Source organism: Pagrus pagrus (assembly GCF_965226575.1).
Source record: "Pagrus pagrus genome assembly, chromosome: 12".
Taxonomy (NCBI): Eukaryota; Metazoa; Chordata; class Actinopteri; order Spariformes; family Sparidae; genus Pagrus; species Pagrus pagrus.
The window spans coordinates 24,717,005-24,744,000 of NC_140196.1; the positions used below are offsets into that span (position 1 = coordinate 24,717,005).

Genomic DNA, 26,996 nt, shown 5'->3' on the forward strand with positions numbered 1-26,996 from the left:
CCTCCTCCTCCTCCATGAAGTTTATTTTAAACTTCATGGGCCAGCAGGGCAAATTCAGTTTAAGGTCATAAAACATTCTCTAAATGCTGCTGTTATTATGGCCCTGTTCACATTTGGTATCAACTAATGAATGTGTCCCGAATGATCCGATCAAAAGCGGACACCTTGTACATGTACAGGGGTGAACGCCCACAAGACGATTTAGATCCAATTACTCAGACCACATTCAGAGGTGGTCTGAGATGCGTGAGACCACGTGTCCCAGGCCACTATGAAGGACCGCCTACTCAACTGACATCCTCTGCAAATCAACCAGAAGAATGACAGGCACACTGGAATAAACGCTGTCTGATTTCCATGTGGTTCACTGTAATCTCTCTGAACCTGCCAATGTTAGCAGCAAATGTTAATTTCAACTAACTGTTGAACTAATAACCGCAACATTCCCAGACTCCCTTACAAATTGTGTGATTTTAAGAGTTGTTCTATGAGGAGAAACTTTGCAAAACAGCTATGGCAATTTCTAAAACATTCTAGTCTTCTTAAATTCAGCATTAAATAAAATACTTGAAGATGTTTGTCCTTGTAAAAAGTCTTAGTGTGTCATTGTCTGTTCCAGCCTGTCTGCTTCCGTGTCTGAAGTGTGTGTTTTGGTCTTATCTCCCGATAGCTGTTGGAACACACTGTTTCAACTGATTTCATCATTCACACTAAATTTATGAAAGACAACATTTTATTGACAGTAAACATGTCAAATTTTGCAAACACAGTGAACAGTAACTAATAAAGGCTCCTTCTTTTTTGTCTGTGGAGAAGTCCCCAGAAACCCTTCAAAAAACGCTTAATTTTGAGACTTGTTGCATGAGTAGAAACTTTATAAGCTTTGTGAAATGCTTTCTTCAACACATTCTTAACTATTTGGGCCTACTTGTTAATTCGGCAATGGTTTACATGAAGATATTTCTTTCTTTGTGTAACTGAGGTGCATGTTTTAATGTCAGGTATGAATTGACAGGCTTAAAACTGTCCGCTTGTGATCAGATCATTCAAGACAGATGGCAATACTAAATGTGAACAGCCTTTATGTTTCATGTGTGTGTGCTGTCATTTAAATACAGCCTCTCTGTGTTATGTGTCACAGTCAATGCGTAATTGCATGCTTACGCTTGAAATTAAATGATCCTTGTGCAAATCACAACACTGAAAAAGCCTCAGAAGCATGAATGAGGCTGTGTGTCCATTCAGAAATTAGGCATTTTATCACATTAGGCTTTGGCAGTAAGTGTGTGACATCATAGCCAGCCACTACTGTGAATCCACCGTTTCACAATGTCATCCGTAAATGATTGCACAGTTTTGTTAACACAAAGTGAGACGCTAACATTTGCAGTTTCACAACAAACTTGTGCACCTGGAGAAACTTAATTACACTTTCACAAGTTAACTCATCCAATATATTTAATCAGAGAGTCCATTTGATGTTACTGATTCATAAACTGAAAAGTGACCATTGACTAACTGTCTGATTTGATGGCTGACCAGCTGCTAGCTCTTTGGTAGCTCACTGTAAGACTGGCCAGCTGGAGTCTGGCCGACTGATCTTGGGCAGAATTTGGATTAAAGCCTGAATGCGGAAGTGGAAGAGTAAGAGCGGTACAAACAGCTCCACTGGAAGGTGTTACACAGCAGTGTATGAGTGATTCTCACATTTTCAATTTTTACTACAGTTGACAGATGACATTACAAAGTGTAGAAGATGTGTAATGAGCCAGGGACTAAGCCCAGTCATTGGTAAGGTTTCACAAATGAGAAAGAAAACATGATAAATGTTTCTATCTCTAGATGAAAAGTTGGGTTTTTGGAGGCTTTTTATTTATTTATCATGTACCCAAAGTGAGGTGAGTACCTTCTTTATATCGCTATGTAGTTTAAAGGTATAGTCACGGTAAAAAGTTTACATACAGAACACTTGTAAAGAAAATGTATATCATGGTAGTCTTCACTTCCAATGATTTCTACAGCTCTCATTTTTCTGTGATGGAATGAGTGGAACACAAACTACTTTGTAACAATAAATATTCATGAAGTTTGCTTCAAATCTGAATTTATTATAGGTCTTCTGAAAATGTGATGAAATCTGCTGGCTTAAAAATATACATAAAGTAACTAGATCATCAATTTAGGTGATTATAGAAAGTTGTGTGAATCAGATTTTCTTTGTAGCATGACCTCTTAACTTCTGAGTGATTCTGATTGAGAACAGCTGGTGACTTTTCTGGGCCTATTTTAATAGAGCTTGTTTGATACACCCACTCGTCTCAGCCACAAACACTACAATGGGAAAGTCTAAAGAGCTCAGCATTGATCTGAAAGAGCACATTATTGATTTGAACAAGTCAGGAAAGGCCCTTGGAGCCATTTCAAAGCAGTTACAGGTCCCAAGATCAACTGTGCAAACAACTGTAAGTATAAAGTGCATGGCACAGTTGTGTCACTGCCACGATCAGAAAACTATCACCTGCTGCTGAGAGAAAATGGGTCAGGATGGTCAAGAGTCAACCGAAAACCACCAAAAAGAAAGTCTGCTATGAATTGGTAGCTGCTGGAAGACATGTGTCAGAGTCCACAGTCAAGTGCGTTCTATATCAACATGAGCTGAGAGGCTGCTGTGCGAGAAAGAAGCCCGCGCTCCAGACGCAGCACCTTAAAGCTTGACTGAGGTTTGCTGCTGATCATGTGGACAAAGAAAAAACCTTCTGAAGGAAAATTCTGTGCTGGTAGTGTTATGCTGTGGGGCTGTTTTGCTGCCAGTGGATCTGCTGTTCTAAAGGAAGTAAATGGAATAATGAAAAAGGAGGATTATCTCTAAATTCTTCAGGAAAACCTAAAATCATCATCAGCAGATTGGGTCTTGGGTGCAGATGGGTGTTCCAAATGGACAAAGATCCCAAACTCACGTAAAAAGTGGTGAAGGAACGGCTACATCAGGCTAGAACTGAGGTCTTCCCAAAGTCCTGACTTGAACCCCATTGAGAACATATGGACTGTGCTGCAGAAACAGGTCCGTGCCAGGAAGCCAACAAATTTAGTTTTAACTTCACTGATTCTGTTCAGAGGAGTGGTTAAAAATTCAGCCAAAGGACTACCGGAAGCTTGTAGTAGGTTATCAAAAGCACCTAATTGAGGTGAAAATGGCCAAGAGACATTTAACCAAAGTTTAGAGTTACTGTATGTATATTCTTAAGCCAGCAGATTTGGTCACATTTCCAGAGGACCCATAATAAATTCAGTTTTGAAGCAAACTTCATAAATGTTTTTCAAAAATGAGAGCTGTAGAAATCATTGGAAGTGAAGACTGCATGATGTACATTTTCTTTACCGGTGTATGTAAACTTTTGACTGTATGGTGAAGGATGAGATTAACATACTGTAATTTTACCAGATCTTGCCAGCATTAGACTACACAATATATTTGCCTTTCAAGGTGGTCAGTGTGTCATAAACTAATCATACAGTCATTAAAGATCCAATTTATAAGAAACTTGATTTCTTGACGTACATATTGTAGGTGATCAGGAAAGACCAACTCTTTCGCCCACCTGGCAGCACCACCAATATCAGAACTGCCTTCGCCTTTTTTACATTTGTGCGCAGAAGAGCGCTCAGTGCTCTTACAGGTCAATACATCATAGAAGTTGTCAGTCCAGGCAATAAAAGTAAAAAAACACCATTCTTCAAGATCAGTTTGAGTCATTTACTGTATCAGACTACTATATGGTGGCATGAGTATACGGTCACAACAGAAAGAAAGTTACTAAAGTTTACACAGTTAATTGAGGGTTGCCCACACTTGTGAAACCAACCATGAACAGAAATGTTTCCAGTTAGAATCCGACCAGGGACCAGTGATGTATGTCTTTCCCGTCTCTAAAACAGTTAATTGAGTGGAACATATTTGTACCATCTGCTATCTGCTCCTGTCTCACAACTGACTGCAAACCACTACCTCTTTCTTTTGGAAGCAGGTTATGTTCTGTCAGAGCAGGGTTAAGTCAAAACTGAGTATTAGTCACAGTTATGTTCTCATCAGGTTCTCTGTTCTCTCAAAGCACTTTCATGAAGGTCTGCAACATAAATGTAGGAAAGCAAATTGACTAATCAGAGTGCTTCAATTGACAAGAATTCTGTATTCTAAATGTTGGTGTCATAGGGGATCGAAAGCAGCTCTAATCAAAGAAAGACACATAAACCTTGAAAGTTCTCCAAAGATTAATACAGTAAGCCTTCCCAGTGGCCAATGGTTGCCTATATGGTTCCAGCACAGAACTCCCTTGTTATTTTTACGTTTCTGTAGGCATATGGATTAAACAAACATTTCAATCAGTGACCCTGAGAGGCCTGTTTTTCTTAAAGAGGAAGGCACCAGGTTAGTTTTTTTTTCCTCTGTATGCTAAGCTAAGCTAATCAACTCCTGGCTGTAGCATCACATTTAACACGCAGGTATGACATCGACCTTCTTACCTACTAACTTTGGCAAGAAAGCTTCAATACCCAAAATGCTCAGTATTTCTTGAACTAAACTAATATTTATTATAATGTATAAAGGCACAAATTGCACTATTTTAAGGTTCATTTACTCATATTAACACACACATATTTAGTCATTTCAATACTTCCAGTGAGTAAGTTCACACTCATGAAAGAAAAACACTTTTATGTCACTCGCTGCTCCTCCTGCTGAATTATACAGAGAAATATGGAGCGGAGACAGAGACAGACAGGTGATGGACGCAGAGACTGAGAGAAAGACAGAAAGAGTGTGTTTTAAATGGAGGTCAGGAACAAAGTGAGATTTAAGGGTCACAGAGCATGAGAGAGAAAGAGTAGGGCGATACTGGAATAACATAGTGGGTAAAAAGCAAATGGGTGTCTTGAAAAAGAGGACAAGGAATTCTATTTTATTCAATTTCAGCTTCTCTTCCCTTCTCTCGTCTTCTCTTCATTTCAAGGTCTGTTCCAGACTGCGACAGTTGTATTATTTGTATTAACATTTCATTCTTTTCCCATAAAAGAAATACATGGTATGACATGTTGGACGTAAACTGGGTAACAAAACGCCTTCAAGGCCATGAACAGAATGAATCTTTATACAAAGATTTACTGTTAACAGAAGTAAAAGTCATCTGAAAACAGTTAAGTAAAAGCAGCGTGACGGAAGTGAAGCCAATTCTTCAGGTAGCCTTGACAGAGATCAAAACATTTGTTTCAAAGCACGACATAACCTCTCTTTACATCTCCAAATTGCTCTTTTTCTCACAGAATTGATTGAATTTACATAAAAGAAACAACACTTGCAGCGAGACAACAAGTAGTTTCACTGCACAGGCTGAATGATCACCACTAAAGATGTTTCACATACTTAATTCTTCTCTTCTTTGTCTCTTTCTCCACCAGGACAAGGACTTCTGTCACAAAGCGCTTTGCAGCTCAACAACCAGGATGCCTATGCAGCAGCTGGTTACCATAGTAACCAAGGGCTGGCACTTGGGGAGTCGGTCATGGGCCGCAGTGGGCAGGTTGGAGGGGCTGTTCACATCTACAATCAGGTACAACAGAGGGCTTCGTGTTTTTTATATCCATTTTATCTTCTTCCGTTTCCATCTTTCTCCACCCCTCTGCTTCTTTATCCTTCATCTCCTTATTCACTCTTTCTCACGCCCTTTTCTTCGTACCGTTCTTTGTTCACTCTCCTGTTTCTCATCCTCCCTTTCCCCGTCTTCCGTTATTTCAATGTATCCTTTTCTTCTCCTCATTTGCTTCCTGACCTCTTCCTTACCTCCCCTCTCTCATCTTTCTCCACACTCTGATCCCTCCAGGTGACATCCAGCCGTGCAGCTGCCCAGTTAGCAGGAACAGACTCTCCCTCCCAGTCCCAGAGAGACTCATTTGCCCAGCAGGCCCATGGCAGCGCCTTCCACATGCCCAGTGACGGTGGACCTACACCTGCCGGACCACCCATGTATTACTCCTGTGCCACTTTGCCTGCACAGGTACAAATCCTTAGTGTGATTACTTTGATGCTATACTCATCATCTGACTGCTCTCAGTCGTGTACTGTAGGTTGAATGGTTGTCGTAGCTACAGTACAGTATAACCCTGTATAACCTGGTGGAACCAATGAATTTTATAGTCACTAAAGGCCTGTTTTATTGATTGAACCATTCCTTATACATGGAGGGAACACTTTACTGAATATCTATTTTCTCAAATACTCACCCCTGTAGGCTTGAAAGATGGCTCTGAAAAGTTTGTACTCTGCTCCTTTGCAGAGGCTGGCAGCTTTAGTCAGCTTGGATTCACTATAGGTACATTGGTGTCCAATGGCAAACCCTGAGTCTTGGCAAAATAAGCCTCAAAACATCAATTGAAACTTCTCAAACTTCTCCTGCAAAATAAATCACTTCTCTGCAGTTAATTTCTGTGCTTTGTATGCTGGTTCACCGCTATATTGCTCAAAACATTACTTCCTGCAGGTATTGAGAGCTACATATGAGCAGTGGAAGTAGTGTATTTCAACTGGAACATAGACCTACTGTTGATTAAAGCCAGAAAAGTCAATAATTGAATAGGTTTGATATGTTTTAACACTTTTTTAACCTTTGTAATGGGTTTTGCCAGCATTGATGCAGAATCAATCCAATTAATTTCAATGGAATCGCAGCGATCAGTGCATTTGCTCATTAGGGTGGAAAAAAAATCCTCACCTTGAATTAAATTTTGGTGGTTGATGCTTTTTAGACAGTTATTGTAATGAACAAAAAAAACATCTTCTGAGTAAACTATGTGAACTTTTTGTCTAGTATGGGACTGAGTAAGGGAGTAACTGTCAGCTAGAAAGCTAGCTAGCTGCCATTCAGTCACTTCAATAAGAAGCTTGTGTTGTGACTGACTGGCTTTGGCGTGCTCTTGGGTTGCTAGCATGTTTGTTGTTAGCTTGCCAGCTATGACCCCTACTGCCTCTGATATTCCTACCAAAACCCTAACAAATCTCAATCCTCATGTCTAAGCAACCCAACCACCCAAGGTAAGGAGTACTAGCCAATCAGGGGCAGAGAAAAAAAAAATGGCTGCCTGTAGTTTATGAACTAGTACACAAGTAGTCCCTATGTCACCAAACCTTTTTTTTCAAGGAGCAGGGGATGAACTTTCTTCAAAACATGACAAGACATGACCTGTTGACAAAAATATAAGGAAAAACTTTTGCACTTTGGTGACAGAATCTGTGACCCACTGCTAAAATCCAGCCAGATAACTGTACAATGACCTAATAGAATGAATTCATCCTCGAACATATTAGTGTTGACTTGCAGAAGATTACACAACTCCATTCTTTTGGGTGAACTACCTCACCACCAAAGTATTGGTTCAATTTGTGGCAGATGGTGAGTGCTTCACACACATGGTACCCCAGTGTGCTCTGCTGTGGTAGCCAAACTGTGCAGACTCTTCATCTAACCTAAATTACTGCTGTCCTGGTTGCAATTGAAGAAAGAGCTTATCCTGCATATTTCTTGCAATTAGTACAATGGGTTTATCAGTTCTGCAAGCAGTTTTTCTTTCAGGGTCGGTCAGCAGTGCAGCCACTATGCAGCAAACTTGTATTAAAGTCTGGTCTCTTAGCTGATGATTTACTCTTTTATTGCTTATGTTGCTGCACTGTGATGATTTCCAGGCTCAGAGTTTAAGATTTTAGGAACAGCATGTTAATCATGTCTTTGTATTAATTTCCACCGATTTACGGCACTGTTCTACTGTATCAGAAATTGGCAGCATCCTCACTTCAGCATGGCTTGACCGCGCTCATCTAAATTAATAGACTGTTGAAAATTGTACCTTTAGCTCTGTATCTGCAAGACCTAGCAAATATTTCTGCAACTTATTTCCCCAGTTGGAACAAAATGATAATGCATGTTTAGAATTCTTAGGGAAGTTCATTTGGCGGCCCATTGCTCGCAGTCGTATTTCAAGTTCATTTGGTTATAAAAGTTCAGAGTCATCCCTTCATGTTTGGTCTGATAACTCCAAGCTCTTCATCAGGATGTTATCACAGATTAGAGTCTCCGCTCTCTGGTTTTTCAGCCCCGGGGGGAGATGTTCATCTCTCTGAAAATAATGATATGAATAAGAAGAGTAGATGAATATTTAAAGTGAGTGACATTCCCCTTTAATGAAGTACAACTCCTCTATTACAGCGTGTGAGCTCCCCTCTCCAGGCGGTGGGATCCCCCACCAAGCTGCAGCGCCTGGGATCAGCCTCCTCTGACATGCCCAGCTACGCCACGCTACAGAGGGTGTCCTCGCCCAAACAGTCACCGAGCCGACTCGCCAAGTCCTACAGGTTGGTACAACTTCAGTTTGACCAGTTGATTTAATAAGGGCTCATTGTAAGGAGCACATTATGTGAGACTTTTACTGGTCCCAAAGCACAAAAGAATATATCTGTGTGGGGTCTGAAAGGTTGTGTTGATCAATATCATTGATTCACCAATTACTTCTCCTGGTGCTGAGACTTCTTGCTTTGAAAAACACATTCTAGCAAAAACTCCTTGCTTGTATTAGTTCTGTCAGACTCCACTGCTCACGCTAAAGTAGTTTTATAATGTACTTTTATGTTCTTTACAATAGACAATACAATAGATACTGCATTTTTTTTACCTGACTCTAGTATAAAACTCTGGTCTGGTCCCTATACCAGTTTTTTAATGGCTTGGAATTTGGCTGAATGCCAACCCAACCACATTGCCAGAATGTGATGTATTTTGTTGAAATGTCAATATGCTACGTAGCCTATGACACATACAAATGCATCAGTAGCAGAAATGTAAAGTTCCAATATTTAATATTGGCGAATGGGCTCCTGAAAGCATTGGACCCACAAACTTTGGGGTGTTGATTTGGAGTTTTTGCAACTCCATATTTTTTTAATATGGTCTACAGAGTTCTACGGACTGAATGGGGGATTTAAAACAAATTGTATAACCAATAAATCTTTGAAGAAACTCCTGAAGCCCAATCTTTTCTGTTCACTGAAGAAGACAGTGTTAAAGCCCAAATAAACTAGCAGACTGCTGGTGGGCCCGTCATTACAAACTCATGCTGTGTACCCAAATGTTGTTCAAACCCACAGAACTATTTTAAATCTTCATGGAGAAATTTCCAAAGATACCAAACATTGTAAATCAGACTGCATTTTGGGGGTAATGTGAACAAAATGATGCACATGACTATAATACATCTAGTTGATGGAATGGTGCAATACATACATTTAATAAAGACCAACCAAGCTGTTTCATTTCCTCCCGCTGCAGCACCTCATCGCCCATCAACATGGTAGCATCAGGTGGTGGCTCCTCCTCCCCGCTCCCCATGGCGGCCTCCCCAGGGGGAAACCACACCTCGTCGCCCATCCACCAGCTGAGCTCGGTGGTGGGCAGCTACGCCACCCTTTCGCCCACCAAGCGTATGCTGCATCACATCGGACCAGACTACAAGATTTCCCATGAGCTATACGCCAACGCAACCCTGCAAAGGCCTGGTAGCCTGGCAGGTAGAGGTCAGGAAACATTTATTATTATTTCTATATGTGTGGATGTGTGAAATGCCATTGTGTTGTATATCCATTTTTGTGAATTGTCAACTTAACTTTCATCTGAAATATATGTAGATGTAGGGTTTTCATTTCTGTAATACATTTGTTTTTTGTATGTATTGTATATGTTTATATATAAATTATGCAACAAAAAAAATGACATGCACCTGACATAGATACTGATGCAGATACTGTATTGTTTAATGACCAATCGTTTTTATTTATGGATTTCTTCTTTCAGCAGCACTTAGGATAACCTTAATTTCTGTTTAGTTTAAATTCCTATTTTACATTTTTTAATGAGATTTGGTTGTAAGATTATAAATTATAGGGTTTCTTCAGGGCCTAATATGGCATTTCTGAGGCAGCTCCATTATGTTAGTTCTTGATAGTCGAGGTCACAAGAACCAACTTTTCATTCAGGCTTTGTCTAATTGGTATTCATGAGCATGAGCACAAGGATTGGAAGGAAAACACATATTACCAATATTTGATTAAATTGGCTCGGGGTTTTATCTAAAATGTATTAGATTGGTAATGTATTCATGAATTTCAGAACAAGAACATGAATGAGATTTATTGTTTTTTCTAAAGCCCCCGACACAGTTTAAAGTGCCAGAGTTTGACTTTGTCGGTGGCTTTTTAAAAGGTGCGTTTGTCATTATGAAATTATTTTTTTATTTTGTGGAACTAAATGTGAAGCTCATCATTTTAAAACTAATGGGCAACAACTATTGCCTGGTTTTGATCACAAAGTTTAGTGATTATCGCAACCCAAACATTGTCACACTTTCATGCCAATACCATATTTTTAATATGGTGCTTATCACCATGCAAAAGATATACTGCCAGACTCTCATGGGAAGGTAAAAATGATTCATGCAAAATGAAAATCAATAATATAATTACTTGCTAATTTGCACCACTTAAGTACAATGTCAGTCTAGTCCTATTTTATAACACATCACAGTGGCCCTGTGTCAAAATCTAGTGACAACACATTTATTCTTTCAGCTCACTTGGTGCATTTTCCTCAATGAAACTTTTTTCACCAAATCACCACAAACTTCCCAACGTATAGAAACCATTGAGTCAGGTAGCATTCCAGCATAGGAGTACTTGTTGGTGACTGGGGCTTTGAGCAAAATATAGCTACCTAGAATGGCACTCAGTAGAAAGCATACCCTGCCAGGACACAGTTGTCCCCTCTGCTCACTCACTTATAGACACCAGCCACCTAAATACACCATTATTCCCTTAGAATTGAACAAAAATGACAGGGGGAAAAAAAATGCGCTATCTCACAATGTTAAAGAAAGTGAGAAATAATTCCAGGATCCGTTATATTATCCGGATCTGCCCCCAAAGTTAATGGAGTCTATTCTGGGCCGAGAGCCGTCCTCCATCCCGGTTTCATAGAAATCTGTTCAGTAGCTTTTGTGTAATCCTGCTGACAATCCAACAAATAAACGGACACAGGTGGAAATATAACCTCCTTGGCAGAAGTAATGAAGCAGCCATCTATAGTAGGGATGTAAACAAATATGAAGAGATTATTTGGAAATGAACATAAAATGTGCTCTGATCATTCAGATGCTTTAGTATTTAGTTGTTTGGTTAAAACTACTAAAATATTATCTTAATTTGTGTATTGGGAATATAACACATAAGGAATATAGAGAACTATTAAACACAGAAAATAAAGCTAGCAAATTCCATCAGCAGTAGTAGGCCCCTGGTGTAAATCCCATAGATATTACAGATAGGTTATGATATACAGATACAGATAGTAGCTTTGTGTTAAGCCCTCAATCTATAGTAAATTGTGTGCACTGTACTTGATGGGAACTTGGAGGCCACAGGGGCACAACAGAATATTTTACCATGGGGACCCAAACAGGTTAATCTGGTCATGGTGTGTATGGCATATAAAGTGATCATGACACATCAGCCTTTCTGTTAATGTGTTTTAAGGAGCAATTCAAAAGACAATATGAACTTACTTGGCCTACATTTAATTGTTCCCTAGTAATGTAATTGTGATGTAATGTAATTGTTTAGCACTATAAGTTTTCTCCAACCGTGATCACCATGACATTCCGAGGGATCCATCCATCCATTCATCTGTCAGTATATCTAACCTCCATATTCACTGTGTTTTCAGGCTCCAGAGGGTCCTACAGCAGCCAGCACAGTCACCTGGGCTCTGAGCTCCGACCTCTGCAGTCTCCTGAACACCACATTGACCCCATCTATGAAGACAGAGTCTACACCAAACCCAACCTTAGAGGACAAGGTAAGCTGGAATAGGGATATGGTGGCAGAGTAAAACCAAGACATGAGATAGAGTTATTTATTTAAGATGTACAGAGGGATATAGTCAGTAAATCTGTATCCCAGAGGGTGAGGGCAGTCGAGAGGAGGGCTGTGCGGAAAGCAAACATTTGATAGAAATCGGGCTAGAGTTTAAGTTTGGGAGTTAAACAGATGGTAAGCAGGAGGTTTCAGGAAGAGAATTCTGAAGTGAATGTGAGGATTTTATCAATAAAGGCTAATGAGGTTATCTCAGCTCGGGCTTGGAAACTTGTAAACCCTGTTTTACAAACTGAGGCTTAGAGGTTGAAAGAAATGGGCATTTAGTCTGTGCTGCTTATAACTTAAACCATTATTGCATCTTTAGGGAGCTTCACAGAATCACAGGAGTTCCCAGCCATAAGCATTTTCTTACCTGGCAACCCAAAAGTTGTTCTTCATTGCTTATGACTGATCTGTATAGCAATAGTAAATGACTTATTAATCATTAATAATAATTAGTTGTTTCTTGTAAACCCTTTAAAGGTTCCTTATTAAGTAAGAAGAAACAGGAGGGGAAAGGAAGGAAAATCATAAAGAAAAATATTAGTATTAATGCTTTGAGTAGATTAGAGTGAAGCACAGAGATGTGTTTCAAATAGTCCAAAATTATAAATAGCTGCAGCGTGCTGTAAATCACCCACTGAACCATCTAAATTTAAAAACCAGTGAGTACAAGACGACATCACATGAAACACTGAGTAAAGTGAGGGATCAAACGAATACTGTGCAGCATCCTGAGAGGTAGAACAGAAAAAGACACAACATGGTCCAACTTAGCAGATAGGCGTTTTTAATATTAAAGGCTGCTGTACATAAGAGATTTCCTCGACCCATCTGATCATGTAGCACTATTTACCAGATCAGGTAGGCAAATCCAATTGGGGTCTCAATGGCAATTTGTCTCTCAGTCACAGTCTGTTAACTAATTAGTTTCAAGGCTGAAAATTAATCTCAATTAATCCCATGGGCGTTAGCTTGGGTGCTTTGAAATCAAAGCAAACCAACCGTGTCCTAAAATGTTGTCAACGCTGTGCCGGCAGTTTGGTCGCCTGAACGATGAGTGTAGCTGTATAGAGAAAAACATAGAGAGAGAAATATAAAAGAGAAGCTTACACTGTATTCTACAAGGTTTTGTTCCAAAAACCCAAATAATTCAAAGATTTGAGGTCATTTTTGTTGTACACACTTATAAGTCACTTTGATGCATCAAAATAACTCCCTCATCATCTCCACCTTCGTGTCTGTGAATGTAAGTCACGACACTGCCACTCTTATTGTTAAAGCCTCTTTTTTTTAACACAGACTTGAGATCAGCTTTTCATTTTTTTTCTGGGCAACACAGCAACTGTTGAAGCCTGACTCGATTCAAGGTCAGCTCAAATAGTTTCAAGATTACAAACAAGCACTTTACACCCGACTTCACATCACAGGTGAATTTCCTCGGGCCTTGTCAAGATCCCTGCAGTTACGTAGTAACACACACACAGTTACACACACACACACACAGACTGACCCAGCTCACCTCCCTCAGAGCGAGCCGGTGTAACCATGTTGACTATCAAGCTCACGTGGTTTCTGAACTGCTGTCCAACAGGAAGACAATTCCTCTCTCTGTTTGAGGCTGACAAAGGGGGTTTACTGGGCTGTGGTGAAGGCGTTATGGCCTCCAAATGTCTTTAGAGCGAGAACGGATTAACAAGTGTGCAACTGCCCTTGGGCCCCACACCCTCACTGTGTGGCAATTGGCTTGCGGTAATTTGATTAACTGTAAATATGTTTGGTACTTGGCACCACTAAAGCAAGATAAAGAATTAAAGCAGCTTCAAAAGAATAGTCTTATCTTGGGAAACATGCTTTTTCATGTTCTTGCTGACAGTTCGATGAGAAGACATCCAGCGGAGACTCCAGTGTGGAGATGGAATGGCTGTTGCTAAGCTAAGCTAAGCTAAGATAACCATCAGCAAGCTATAGCTTATTTAACAGACAGCTATGACAGTGTTATAATATCCTCATCTAACTCTTGACAAAAAGAAGCTAAGCATATTTTCAAAAATGCCTAACTATGAGGTACGTATTTGCATTGTGCTCATGTGATTAACGGCCCAGTGTGTACTATTTAGGAGGATCTATTGACAGAAAGGGAATATAATAATATTTTTTATGTTTTCATTAGTATAGTATAATCATCTGAAACTAAGAAGATTGTGTTTTCGTTACCTTAGAATTAGCCTTAGCTACAGCAGGATAGGTTTTTACCAGCCACTATTAGTTAGGTTGAGGCGAGCGGTATTTAGTTGGTTGCAATATGAAACCTCACCACCAGATGCTACTAAATCCCTGACTCTTGAGCTTTAAGTGTAAACCTGGGAGCAGGGTGGTGTTACAGTATCAGGTTCTGGGCAAAATGCAATGAAGCTGTCATGCGTGGTCTGTTGTACCATGTACATGACGAAGGCCTAAAGATGAATGCATACATACTTTGCAAAGTAGAGAAATTGAGTGGAATCAACTAATACTTTGTTATTAATGTCATATAGCTATATTATCTTAATTAATTTCAAGGTCAAGGGGTGCAGAGCTCATTTATGCACTTATGCCCTCCTTGCAAATTAATCCGGAACAGGGAAATCCGGCTGTACTTTTTAAATGTCACCTTGAATAGACAGGTGTCTAAGAGTTTTATGTGTGACCTGTGAAGTTGTTTTTTATTTTTTTGCATGTCTCTTTGATTTTTACCCGCTACTGTCGGGTATTTTGTGATAATATTTTTCAAATGAAAAATAATTTGGTGAGTTTACCTTTTCACCCCCCGTTGAGTTGTAAATTGTCACTGCAGTTTTCCATCATAATTTCTGTATGAGTGTTTTATTTCATAACTTTTTTTTTGCTTCTTCCCTTTCTGCTTTTTTTCTTCTGTGCTGTTTTGTTCCACTGGTGCTTTTTTCTCATTGTGTGTACGTGTACGTGCATCCTTGTGTTGGCACTCGTGTTTGGTTTGCCACTCCCTGCCCCTCCACGGCACCACCAATCCCAGTGGTGAACCAGTTGTACCAAGAGGTCCTCAACTATCTGCTCTGTCCCTACGCTCCTCTTCCTGCTTTAGCCCCGCCTTCCCCCGGTGTCGACCCAATCCCCTTGCAGCGAACGGGCAGCCAGTCCGCCACAGCCACTTTTCAGAGAGGCAGCTTCGCCACAGGAGGTGGGGCGGCTGACTACGCAAACCCGTACCGCACTCTTCAATTCTGCCCATCCACCGAGTCGCCTTACAGCAAGTCAGGCCCTGCCCTCCCCCCTGAGGCCTCCCTGGGACGGTCACCATCAGTGGACAGTATCCAGAAGGACCCAAGGTGAGGAAAACAAGTCATTTGTACTTAGAATCAGCTTTGGATTGTTGATGAAGCCCTTTGTCCTGCTCCCTTTCCACTTTCACTGAACTTACTGAGGGCCAGATTCACCAAATTAAACATAATTATGCAAGAAGTCTAAATAATATCAATAACCTGGAGACATTAAGCTTTTACAGTGAAAAATAGTTTAATTGCAATCCACAAAAGAGTGTCAAAGTCAGAGGTGTGACACGGTGACACCAACAGTTTGTAGCACCTCAACAGATAATTGACTGTCAGGATTTGACGGTCCAGTGCAGTAAAAGGCTGGCTGAATCTGGGCTTTAGTATGAGGCACACATCACGCCACATCTTTCACTGTCCTCTCTAGTTTCCCTGGTGTTGGGGCTTGTTCACACTGCCGTATGAATGCCTGCGCACCTCTTGGTCAACTTTAAAGTTTGATGGCGCTGTTAGGAGTGGAGGGGCTCTCCGTCAGTGACAATCTGTGCAGTAGGTAGACACAGTTAATCCGCAAAGTGCATGAAGTCTGCTTTTAGACTGAGAGAGCTCTGTGTACCAGCGTGGGTGTGTGAAGATGAGGGGGAGAGAGAGACAGTGACAGACAGACAAGAAGAGAGAAAGAGAGAGACACTTACAGAGATAGCGTAATAGCTGTTTTCATCATTCTTTTGTCCCAGTTACAATCAAGTTTGAAATACTATTCCAATTGTGTCTTGGGTTTTTTTCTTTCTCAGCCTCTGCTTTTGACTAATGACTGCACAGGCACACTGTCACAGATAGAAGCAGCAGCCTAATTAAAGCTGAAGTGTCTCTCTTTGTGACATTTCAGCTCAGGTGTGAGCAGGAGATATATATTTTTTGCTCAAATTTAATATTTTTAATGAGGAAGTCACTTTGTGCTGATATGGAGACATTTGGAAACGCAAGAGTATCTTTCTGTGTTCTTAGACTAGGTGACTCCTGTTGTTTTTGTTGTTGCCATTGCTCTTTCCTTCACCCATTGTCCAAGTGTTTATTTCTCTTTGCACATTGCACTCACATTGTCTGTTTGTTCAATCTTAAGCTCCGGCATCATTGTTGTGTAGCTTCCAGCATCCACACATCTGCACCGCTACATGTGAAGGATTGACTTGTGATGCATGGCATTCTGCTTTACCTTCACGACATGCGCAGTCAACGTCAGCGCTAGCACTGTCCGAATGAGACAGTGCTACTAGAGTGGCTTGTTGTCCACATTGCATTAAAGGGAGGGTCCCCCGAGATCACAGGAACATTCCGATCCTGCAGTTGCAAGTTTAACTGTTTGCAAGCTTGCTGCACTGCTGCAGCTCAAAGAGGATCTGCTTGAAAAAGCATGTCAATATAAATTATTTAATATTTGTGTCAACAAATCCTATAAAGAGACCAAAACCAACAATGTGTTTGTCCATCGCTCAACACTTTCCAGCTTCCCTACCATGTCTGTGGTACTTAGCCACAAGCACATTTGTTACTGATGAAGACTAAACAATAAAAAAATAAAATAAAAAAAAATATTGGCCTGGACATACCATATTTTTTCAGGTTTTTTAAAACATTTTATTTATTGGGTAATAACAGGTCAAGAGGCCGAAGGGAAATCTGGATAAAGACAGGTATGACATGCAACAAAGGTTGTCAGCTGGAATGGAACTAGCAATGGGTGCAACCATCCGACATGCGCTGCAAACATTCAGCTGCCAAGGTCTGAATAAATTGTTTAGTTTTTAGAGTGACACACAATAAATATCGATAAATATCGACAATAACACAAAGCCAAATTGCTTTCATGGAGGCAGGTTTGTGATCTACCAATAAACACTGAAGAAGAAGGAGAAACAGAGGAAGAACAATGGCAGCACATTGTTGTCACGCTCATGACAATAAACTGCTTTAGTGTAGACTAGAGAGTGAAACATGTCGTCCCCAGTATGGGCGGACATCCTGCCCCTCTAACCTTAGGTGTGCATAAACTACAGGCTCTTTGAAAAACTACAAAAACAAGAGATTATTGGTTATCAGTATCGGCCATCAATAGTAGGTAATTATTGGTATCCGTAGCGGCTTAAAAGTCCAAATCTGGCATTCCTACTGATATCCTAAAGCAGCTGGCTACTGTTGTTTTTTAGCAAACATTACTCAAACAGGAGAAAATAGTGCATTTATAGTGTGGCTTCATCTCAATTTTGTGCTGTAATTGGGTGTTTACAACAACAGGACAGCAAATCTGGGAATGCGGAAAACTACAGTGACCATGTTCATCATAATGAAAGCACACGTCACCCAGTGTAACTGTGAGGCTCATTTAAGCATTTTGTTTTGTTTGTTTTTCTTGTTATTTTCCTGGCGAACAATAGAAGTTTATGACACAGAGGAATATCATTTTATAATATAAATCAGGTGCAGAGGAGTTATACAGGAAACACTCACCACTGATCAATAGGATCAGTTCATTGTTGGTTTTGGTCTTTTCATGGCACTTGGTGACAAAGAGAAAAAAAAGGCCTATCACCAGCCTTATTCTTTTAACACACCTAGTGTTTTTGGATACTGGCTAACTGGTCAACATAGCTGTTAAGTGCTAACACCACAGTCATTCACACTATATTACTCCTACATATCTTACTTAGGCACAATCAATGTGTAATCTATGAATGAATGATATAGAAAATTAGCAGCATATTAAGAAAACTGAACTATGAAGGATTAAAAAGAAATTATGAGATTGTTAAAAATGATTTACTACATATAGGATGAACTGTAGCATCATTCTTTTGTTTTTTTTTACAACAACAACCTCAGCTGAGCAACAATTTACGCATGTTTTGCCACTACTTCAGTTAATGCAGGGGGAGAAAAAACTAGTTGCTTAAAATATACAGTATGTGTAGATATTCTCGTGTTTAAAATTAACCTACACATAACAGGCTTAGCAGCTTAGCTTGTCATTTACTCACCGTTTAGCTCCTCTGGTACAAGTCCTGCTTCTCTGAGATAAATCCCACAAAAAAATTTAATAAGTTACACATGAAGGATTCAGTCGTCTATGTTATCACTTAACAGCTACTGTAGGTTGACTAACAGGCCTACCTTGTGAAAACAGGATAACACAGATAAGAAAATAGTATTGTTTATATACAGAGCATATTCATATAAATATATACCATACCCCAGGGTGAAATAACCTCGGTTTAATAAGGTATGTACTGTGCACAGGACCTCTTAACCTCACAGGAAACCCCTGGTCGTTTGAAACCTACAGTAAACGCTTGCTGATCTTGGGCTTGCTGTCTTAAAGTCCTCTGATAATTGGCTCTGCAGTTTCGACCCGAATTTCAGCAACCGTGACCTAAACATGGAGTTTGGTGCATGAATATGCACAGAACAAGGCGGTACCCAGATTGCTTTATCCTCAGACCCTCTCTTTACCCAGCATATCCACCATCTCCCCACCACCCGCTCTAAGTGCATGTCCTTCACCCCGCCCACCTTCTCCACCATTGCCTGATAACCAAATGTTGAGAGAGAAAGACGAGTCTAGTGGCTACGTATTGATTTCTATTTATTAATCATCACTCTTATGACGGTTATTGAATAATTTGTTGCCAAACAGCCAACAAATACCTCTCTCTTGTTTCTCTCTGCCTGTCCCCCCTCGATAGGTACGACCCCGAATTCCTTGTGTGGAATCAAAATCAAGCCGAGCAAAGAATGACAAAGTAATCCAACTATTTATTTATACATATATTCATTCTGTCTATCTATCTTACCTTTGTCTCATTCACCGAATCTTTCCATCTTCTCTATATACGACACCAGTATCGAAGCAGATGTTAATGTTAATGGCAACATGACATTTCACATATGTATTGTCACCCATTTAGTGCTTTATCAAACAGGGATCACTTTGAATTTGGCGTCATATAGATTCTTGTTGGAGACAAGATGAAAGTATCAATTTGCATTTGATTACGTCATTGCATAAAATCAGAATGACAACCTCTGTGAGCTGGAAACGAAAAACAAAACATTAAAAAACAAATCAGTTTTGAAAATATGACAAATTTAAGTACCAGTTACTCATCATCAATTGCTGATTGCTGATTTGCTATTAGTAGCAATATGGCTTACCAAAGCCAATGTTTTTATGGTGTAAATATTGCTCATTCTCTCCTTTGGCTTTCCATCCATCCACCCATCCCTCCATCCATTGATCTATCTGTTGACGTATTTGGTCATTCATTTGTCTCCATTGTCTGTCTGTCCTGGTGATGTCTGAAAATGCTTTGTGGCGGTTTATTCATGTGGGTTGCCCAGTGTGAATTTTGGCATTTTAATTTAGATTTTTGATTGAGTGGTATTGTCTCAGACAGCATGTGTAAGCGTAGGTGCATTCCCCAAATGTCTAACTTTTAAGCGATCATCAAGAAGAAGATTATGAAGGTAGACAGAGGATATTCAGCTTGCAGTCATTTTTTCCTAGTCAATGAACCAACTAAAGGTTACTTTGAAGGTCCATTGTGTGTGATTTATTGGCATCTAGCTGTGAGGTTGCAGATTGCAACCAACTGAATACCCTCTAGAGAGGGTGAGAAGAGTTCTCACCCTCTCTAGAGCCAATGTTTGGTTTGTCTGTTCTAAATTATTGTAGAAACATGGCAGTAGAGCGTGGAGGACTCCATGGAAGAGGACCCACTCCCTCTATCTAAAAGATTCATTCTGAGGCAACCAAAACACAATGATTCTTAGTTTTGGGTGATTATGACATAACATAATTATGAATATAATAGTCATTTCTGCCAATAGATGCCCCTAAATCCTACACACTGACAGGGTCTTTAACAATACACTCACATACTGCATGGGTCTTGACAGTTGTAAGGTAGTGTTAGCTTACCTTTTTGGTAATGTGGGAGTAGTCGGCCTACATTTTTACGTCGGTTGTTTGGTACTGCTTCCTGTCTAATTTCAGTGTGAGTGTGGATGTCCATAAATTGCCAGTCCATATATTGCTAATATTTTCTATCAGACACTGTTACATTAGCTAACAATATTCTCAGAGACAAAACATGAGCTGTCAATGCTGAGGACATTAACTAACAATGCTGTCAGACATAACACAAGCTAGCAATACTGGCATAGACATAACACAAGCTAACAATACTGGAAAGATAACAGTAGCTAACAGTACTTTCAGAGACATAACATAAGCTAATAATACTGGAGACATACGATTAACTTACAATGCTGGCAGAGACATAACATAAGCTTACAGTACTGGAGGCATGAGATTAATTTACAATGTTGGCAGAGAATTAACATTAACAAGCCATGCTGACAGGGACAAAACATTAGCTAACAAGGCTGTCAGAGACATAACACAAGCTAACATGACAAGACATGACAAGTTAATAACCCTGGCAGAGACTTAACATTAGCAAACTATGCTGGCAGAGACAAAACATTAACTGACAATGTTTTGCAGAGACTTAAAATAAGATTAACAATACTGGAAACATAACATTAGCTAACAATATTTTCAGAGACAAAACATAAACTAACCATACCGAGAAAAAAAAAAACATTAGCTAAAAAGCTGGCAGAGACAAAACATTAGCTTACAGTACTGGAGATATGAAATTAGCCAACATCACTGGCAGCGACCAAACTTTAACTAGCAATCCTGGAGATATGACGACACAACAGAAACTACTGAAGAAACACAGGATTGGCTAACAAAACTGGGAAAAACACAATTATTTTACAATACTACTGGGAGAAACATGATCTGATTCACTTCCTCAGTACATACACAGTTGTCACTGTTGTGCAATGTGTTTGTTGCTTTAGCCTTCCACTTACCTTTCCAGGTCCTTGGGTCCGAGAAATAATTGGGTACCGGTTTTAGGCTAATTCGGTTTACTTTAGCCTAGCTTGTAACTGGCAACTAGCATCTCACAGTTTGGACCAACTCTGCCTCAGAACTCATTAACGTTTCAACTTGGCTTCTCTTCTGTTGCAAACACAATACAAAGCCTTTCAGTAGGCCTAATTATTTTGCTGCAACCTGAACTTAGAGATACTCTATGGCTGACTGAACTGGTACATTGCCCCACAGCACACCTCTCGGTCCAGTGGAAATACTGCAGAACATTAGCAAACAATAGTAGCAGAAACACAGTTCAACAGGTCAAGCAGCCAAATCAGTATCTGTGGGAGAGGTTTATTCAGTGAGGAGGATACTGTTTTACCAATCAGCATCAGCATATTCAACACAATGTGTTGTGTTCGGGGGTGCATGCAGGCTGTTGAATAAATGGGCTGCATTATATTTCTTTAATACGCTTGTCTTTGACATGATCATATTGTTAGTATCGTTTATGGGAATTGTAAATGTTTTGTCATGATTTTTCTTATCAAAGGTTACTTTTTCTAGCCTCAGTCTTACCGTCTGTTGCATGGTTCCAAAAATTAATGTTTAGCTTGTCTCATCCACGACAAAGTGACCTACAGCATCACTCAAATTTCTCTGATGAAATGGAGGAGTGGATATAGACTCTATGTGGAAATAGAAATATATAATAGACAGAAAAATGATACCTTTATTCTGCAGAAGCCTCACATATATATAAATATCATTTAGCTGATTTGTCACACACTGTCACAATCTGGCAAATGAAGGCACGTTACTGCGGAGACAACCTCTTCTGTACTGCAACACATTTCCTCCTTCTGGCTGCCAGTAATTTATGGAAATGCTCCTGCTAACAAAGAAAGATTTGTGCTAGACAGGATCTGACCCGATCATAAAGGTGCCTCATTTTATTTCATGCTCATAAGCACAGTGAGAATCTCTGATCCATATTCAGTCACCGGGTTGAGATGGACTCTGCGGGGTGTGTGTGTGTGTGTGTGTGTGTGTGTGTGTGCTTGTGTGTTTCTCTGCTCTGCCTGACATCTCCTGACCTTTCATTCGTCTCTTCCAGCCTCAGTGGGCCAGTCAGTCAGCCATGCCATCACACCCTCAAACACACACACACATTGTCTGGGTAACACAAACCTAAACACACACACACACACACACACACACACACACACACACACACACTTTTCTTTTTCTTTGTTTAATTATCTCTTTGCCTCAGTCTTCTTTTCTTCTTCCACTGTTTATTTTCATTTCCCATCATTTTCTTTTGTCACTCCAACTTCTTTCAGCTATTAAGGCAAAGGTTGGTTCACCTCCACACACGTTAGTGATTCAAAATATTTCTGTTTGAAGTTTAGTTGTATATATGAAAGTATGAAGTTTGAAAATGTGAATACTTTCATTTCCATTTGACAACACTGCAGCAGTGACCTACCGAACCCTGCCAATCTGTTAATGCAAAACAGTATTTCAAGGGTGTTTGTCCAGTGCAGTTAAGGTTCCTGTGGTTACCCCGGGGCAGTTTGACCTATTTGAAGTGCACAAAGCAAATAAAACTGCATTGCATGCTTTGTATTTTGACATTGTAATATATTAGAAAAATCTTGATGGATGGTGAATAAGATGAGAAGAAGGAAGACATAATATTTCAAGAATGAAATCATAATTTCTTGGGGAAAAAAGAATCACACTTTTGTCTGAATGAAGTTTTAATATTGAGGAAAGTGTTGCATCTCAGGAATTATAACACAATTTATAAAGAAGAAAAAATATCAGTAATGAGAATCGGACAGTGGAGTGGAGTGGAAACGTGGAGTGACTGTGTCAGTGATCGAACCAAACAGCCCTTCAAAGGTCAAAGCGATGTCTATTCCATCCGCGCCTCAAAAGTCTCAAAAGTCAGCTTGACACTGTTGATCAGTTGAGTGGAGTTGGGTGTGAAGGTTGGGTCGAGCTCACGTTTATCACGTCTTTGTGCTTGTCGGACCGCATTTATACAGCCCGGAGCAGAAATGCTCCTTTGGTTTTCCGCTCACTGATACTGTTCTGTGCACTCGTATCTGTTTTTTTATGTGCGTGGGTTTTGAGACTAATTAAACGCCATACTGCCTCTGCTTGCTTATACCTTGCACAGTGTTGGATAAAAGTTCGCATACTGCATACTTTAATAAGGCTGGAGGGGCAACTATCGCGTCAAACTTAGAAGCGTAGGGCCACTGACCCGGCTGCTGCATTTGATGTGCCAGGAGTGAGAACCGGCTGGCTACCACTTAGAGCAGATAACTATATCAAATCAAATCAAATCAAATTTTATTTGTATAGCCCAAATTCACAAATCACAGTTTGCCTCAGAGGGCTTTACAATCTGTACAGAGACGACACCCTCTGTCCTTCGACCCTCGATTCGAGTGAGGAAAAACTTGCCCCAAAAAAGGCCCTTTTAACAGGGAAAAAATGCGGAAGAAACCTCAGGGAGAGCCACAGAGGAGGGATCCCTCTCCCAGGACGGACAGACGTGCAATAGATGTCGCATGTACAGAGCAGATCAACGAGATCACAATGTATTCAATTATAAGCGATGGTTGACAGGAGTGAAAGTACACAAAGATGTATTACAGCAATAATGATGAAATGCACATGGAAATGTGATTACTAGTGATAACAGTAGTAATGATCAATGGCAAGGATGGTATGTAGCAATGCAGTACGATAATAGTAGTGGAACGTATGTAACAGAGATGTGACTAATATTAGCGACAGTAGTGGTGGGTGTCAGGCAGGGTCATGGCAGTAGGTGCATCCACGATCAGGCAGGGCCATAGCAGTAGGCGCATCCACGATCAGGCAGGGCCATAGCAGTGGGCGCATCCACGATCAGGCAGGGCCATAGCAGTGGGCGCATCCACGATCCACGACCCGGGCGCGGCCAGGATCCAAGGGAGCCTGTAGGACTAGAAAGCACAAGGACTCCGGGGAAGAAGCAAGTCAGTGACAGCACACACAACTACAAACTACCTGTGAAATAAGTGATCCCTTCAGCCGACACCTCTGGGTGGGTCTGGAGAAAAAAGAAAGAGCGAGAGAGAGAGCTGATAAAGAAAACAGAGAGCTCATGCTACAACATCACTGCAAGGACAATTACATGGACTGTTGCGTTTAACCAGTGTTGTCAATCATTAATCAGTTACTGTGCTAATTACTGTGTCCATCAGCTGAACACAGTGTCGACAGATCCCTGTTGGTCCGTCGCCGCTGGTCTGAGATCAGTTTGTTTTGCGATGCCAACCAACACCAACACAACACTGGGCTCTTTTCTATTGTCTTCTCTTCTATTGTAGTTTGCTATAAATACACCGCGCTGTTTTGTTGCTAATCAGCCACCTGAAGTTGTCAGATGTCCCGCTGAAAAGTGAACGCGGTGACTCAGCAGTCTTGTCAAATTATTTTTAACTTCCTTTCTTCCTGCCTCCTTTCTTCCTCTTCTATCAGTTTACTCTGCAGGTTTACCCTACCTGTCTGTCTGCATTTCTGTCTGTCTGTCGGGGAATGAGTCATCATCTCCATCTCCATTTCTTCCCCCCTGACAGTCCTCAGTGGTGGCAACACACACTCACACACACACAAATACACCTGACACAAATCTCATAGTTTGCTCTCTGGTTTCAAATCGCTCTATTCCCAAAAAAAACCCCCTGACTCACAGGAAATCCTTTCAGCCCGATATAGCGGAGAGAATGATCTGCCTGCAGCCCTCACATTACAGCGCCTCGCCCTGCTTTGTGAATACATAATTCATACATGGTTTATTTATTTACAAGGTTTAATTGTTGGTTTGCCGCCTGCATCATGTATTGTGGTGTAAATGTTTTGGCTGCGGCTGACACAATCACACACAGAATCACACACACACACACACACACACACACACTCACACCCAAACAAGTGGTGACGTGAGATAGCCCACCTGGTTGGTTGGGAACAAAGAGTGGTTTGAGAGTTTGTCAGTTCTTTGTCCCAGTCCACTGAGTCGCCAAATGAAACATTTAGGCTCTCTCGGGGGGGGGGGCTCTCACACACATGAGTATACACACTGACACATATGCACATTATTAAGAAAGGAAATATGTCAGTAAATACCTTCTCACACACATTATTCAGTTCTTTTCTCTCCTCCTCTCCTTGACAGTATTTGTCCTCTTAATGTCCTCTGACTTGTTCAGATCAGAGCCATCTGCAGGACAAAAGGTTAAAGGGATAAGATTGCTGTTAAACAAAAAACTGGCTTATTTATAGGACGTACCCAAGTGATAGAAAGAGAAAGTAGAAGAAGAATCTGGGGAAAAAAAGGGTGACATTTGGATCAGCAACTGGCTTCAAGTGCCTTGAAGTGAAAATGGGGTGAGATAATTAAACAAGTAAAAACAGAATTTGAAAACTCTTCTACAATCATATTTTTAGCAGACATGATGTTCTGATTGACGTGTTTTTCCTCTCAAAAGGGGACATTTGCATATTCTAAGACTGACCTAAGCTTCAAAATAGGTTAATATTCTGCAGAGAGGACAAAAGCAACACATACTCATACAGAACCTAAACAACTCAATAGGCCAGTTACTAGTGACTCCCAAAATGACAAATCACTGTACCCAAAACAACATGACAGCTGCAGTGCACCAGTGACAGGCGTTGTACACTCACAGTTTGGTTAGGCAAGAAAACTACTTTGTTAGCTTTACAGAAAGATTGTGGTTCGAATGATGTAAGTCAAATCTCTTTATTCTACATGACCTGACTTCCTTCTTTGCTGCTGTAATAATTACTACGGCCACTAGTGGTCGCAGCCTTACAATTACCGCAGATATGGGTTGTAATATGCTGCTTAAGCAGTCGACCTATATGGTTGTTTTCTGATAAGAAAGAGCAGGAAAGATGATTTAATCTGGTGCAGAAAAACTGGCTGTGCTCATTATGCTAAGGTGACTGGTGCATTTTGAATAAAAGAAAGGTTCACTAACTTCTGTTCCCCCGCAGCTGCCAAAAGCCAGACAGATGAGATAGAAATGATAAAAAATGTTCACATGGTCATCCAGGTCACCTTTAATAATTACGTCTGTGAGCAGTGGTGAGGGCAGAGGGGACTTATGTAACACAACCACTGATATTTTTGTAAATATACAATGATCTCAGTTTGACTTCTCAATCAAAATGAAATGGAATAGTGCATCAGGCTCTGATTCGTGCAGATGCTTTATTTTTGGGGACATTTTAAATGAGATCTTTGATAAATTAACACTATTTTAAAGCTCCTGTTAGTAAGAGAGTTGATTTTCGAGTCCCATCTGAAACTTTCCCAACAGATACTGACGCTTTCAGACGGTGGCCGACCTGACTTACAATCCCAAAGTGACGATATTTGAAGAGTTTGGAAAACCCGAAGCATCAGTATGACTATGTTTTGGGGTTCTGAGGGTTGAACGTACAGATATTAGGATACTTTTTTCATTCTTAAGTTCAACTTATGTAAGAGCAGTGTTAATATAATGTGTTCTTTTCTGCTGAAGATAACAATGTGGTTATGTTCCAGAGATGTGGTGAAGGTTAGATATACCTACAAGTAGAATAACTAACTAAAAATTGACTCACCTTTTAAAGTTAAACATCTTTGTACATCTTATTCTCTCAAGGGCTATGAAATTCA

The 26,996-nt window shown here is 40.3% G+C and overlaps 1 protein-coding gene across 7 annotated transcripts in view; it reads left to right on the top strand.

Annotated features, from left to right (window-relative positions):
- The window catches only part of ctnnd2b (catenin (cadherin-associated protein), delta 2b), a 183,561-nt gene that overhangs the window by 98,043 nt on the left and 58,522 nt on the right, over nt 1-26,996 (top strand). For 3 of the 7 annotated variants that reach the window (XM_084369513.1, XM_084369514.1, XM_084369519.1), the window contains 7 exons: nt 5,455-5,606; nt 5,877-6,050; nt 8,253-8,398; nt 9,369-9,613; nt 11,814-11,945; nt 15,039-15,351; nt 19,035-19,091. In XM_084369513.1, coding sequence (XP_084225639.1) covers nt 5,455-5,606; nt 5,877-6,050; nt 8,253-8,398; nt 9,369-9,613; nt 11,814-11,945; nt 15,039-15,351; nt 19,035-19,091 — 1,219 coding nt within the window. The remainder of the gene's footprint in view (nt 1-5,454; nt 5,607-5,876; nt 6,051-8,252; nt 8,399-9,368; nt 9,614-11,813; nt 11,946-15,038; nt 15,352-19,034; nt 19,092-26,996) is intronic. The other 4 variants (XM_084369517.1, XM_084369518.1, XM_084369515.1 and 1 more) reach the window with 2 other exon arrangements.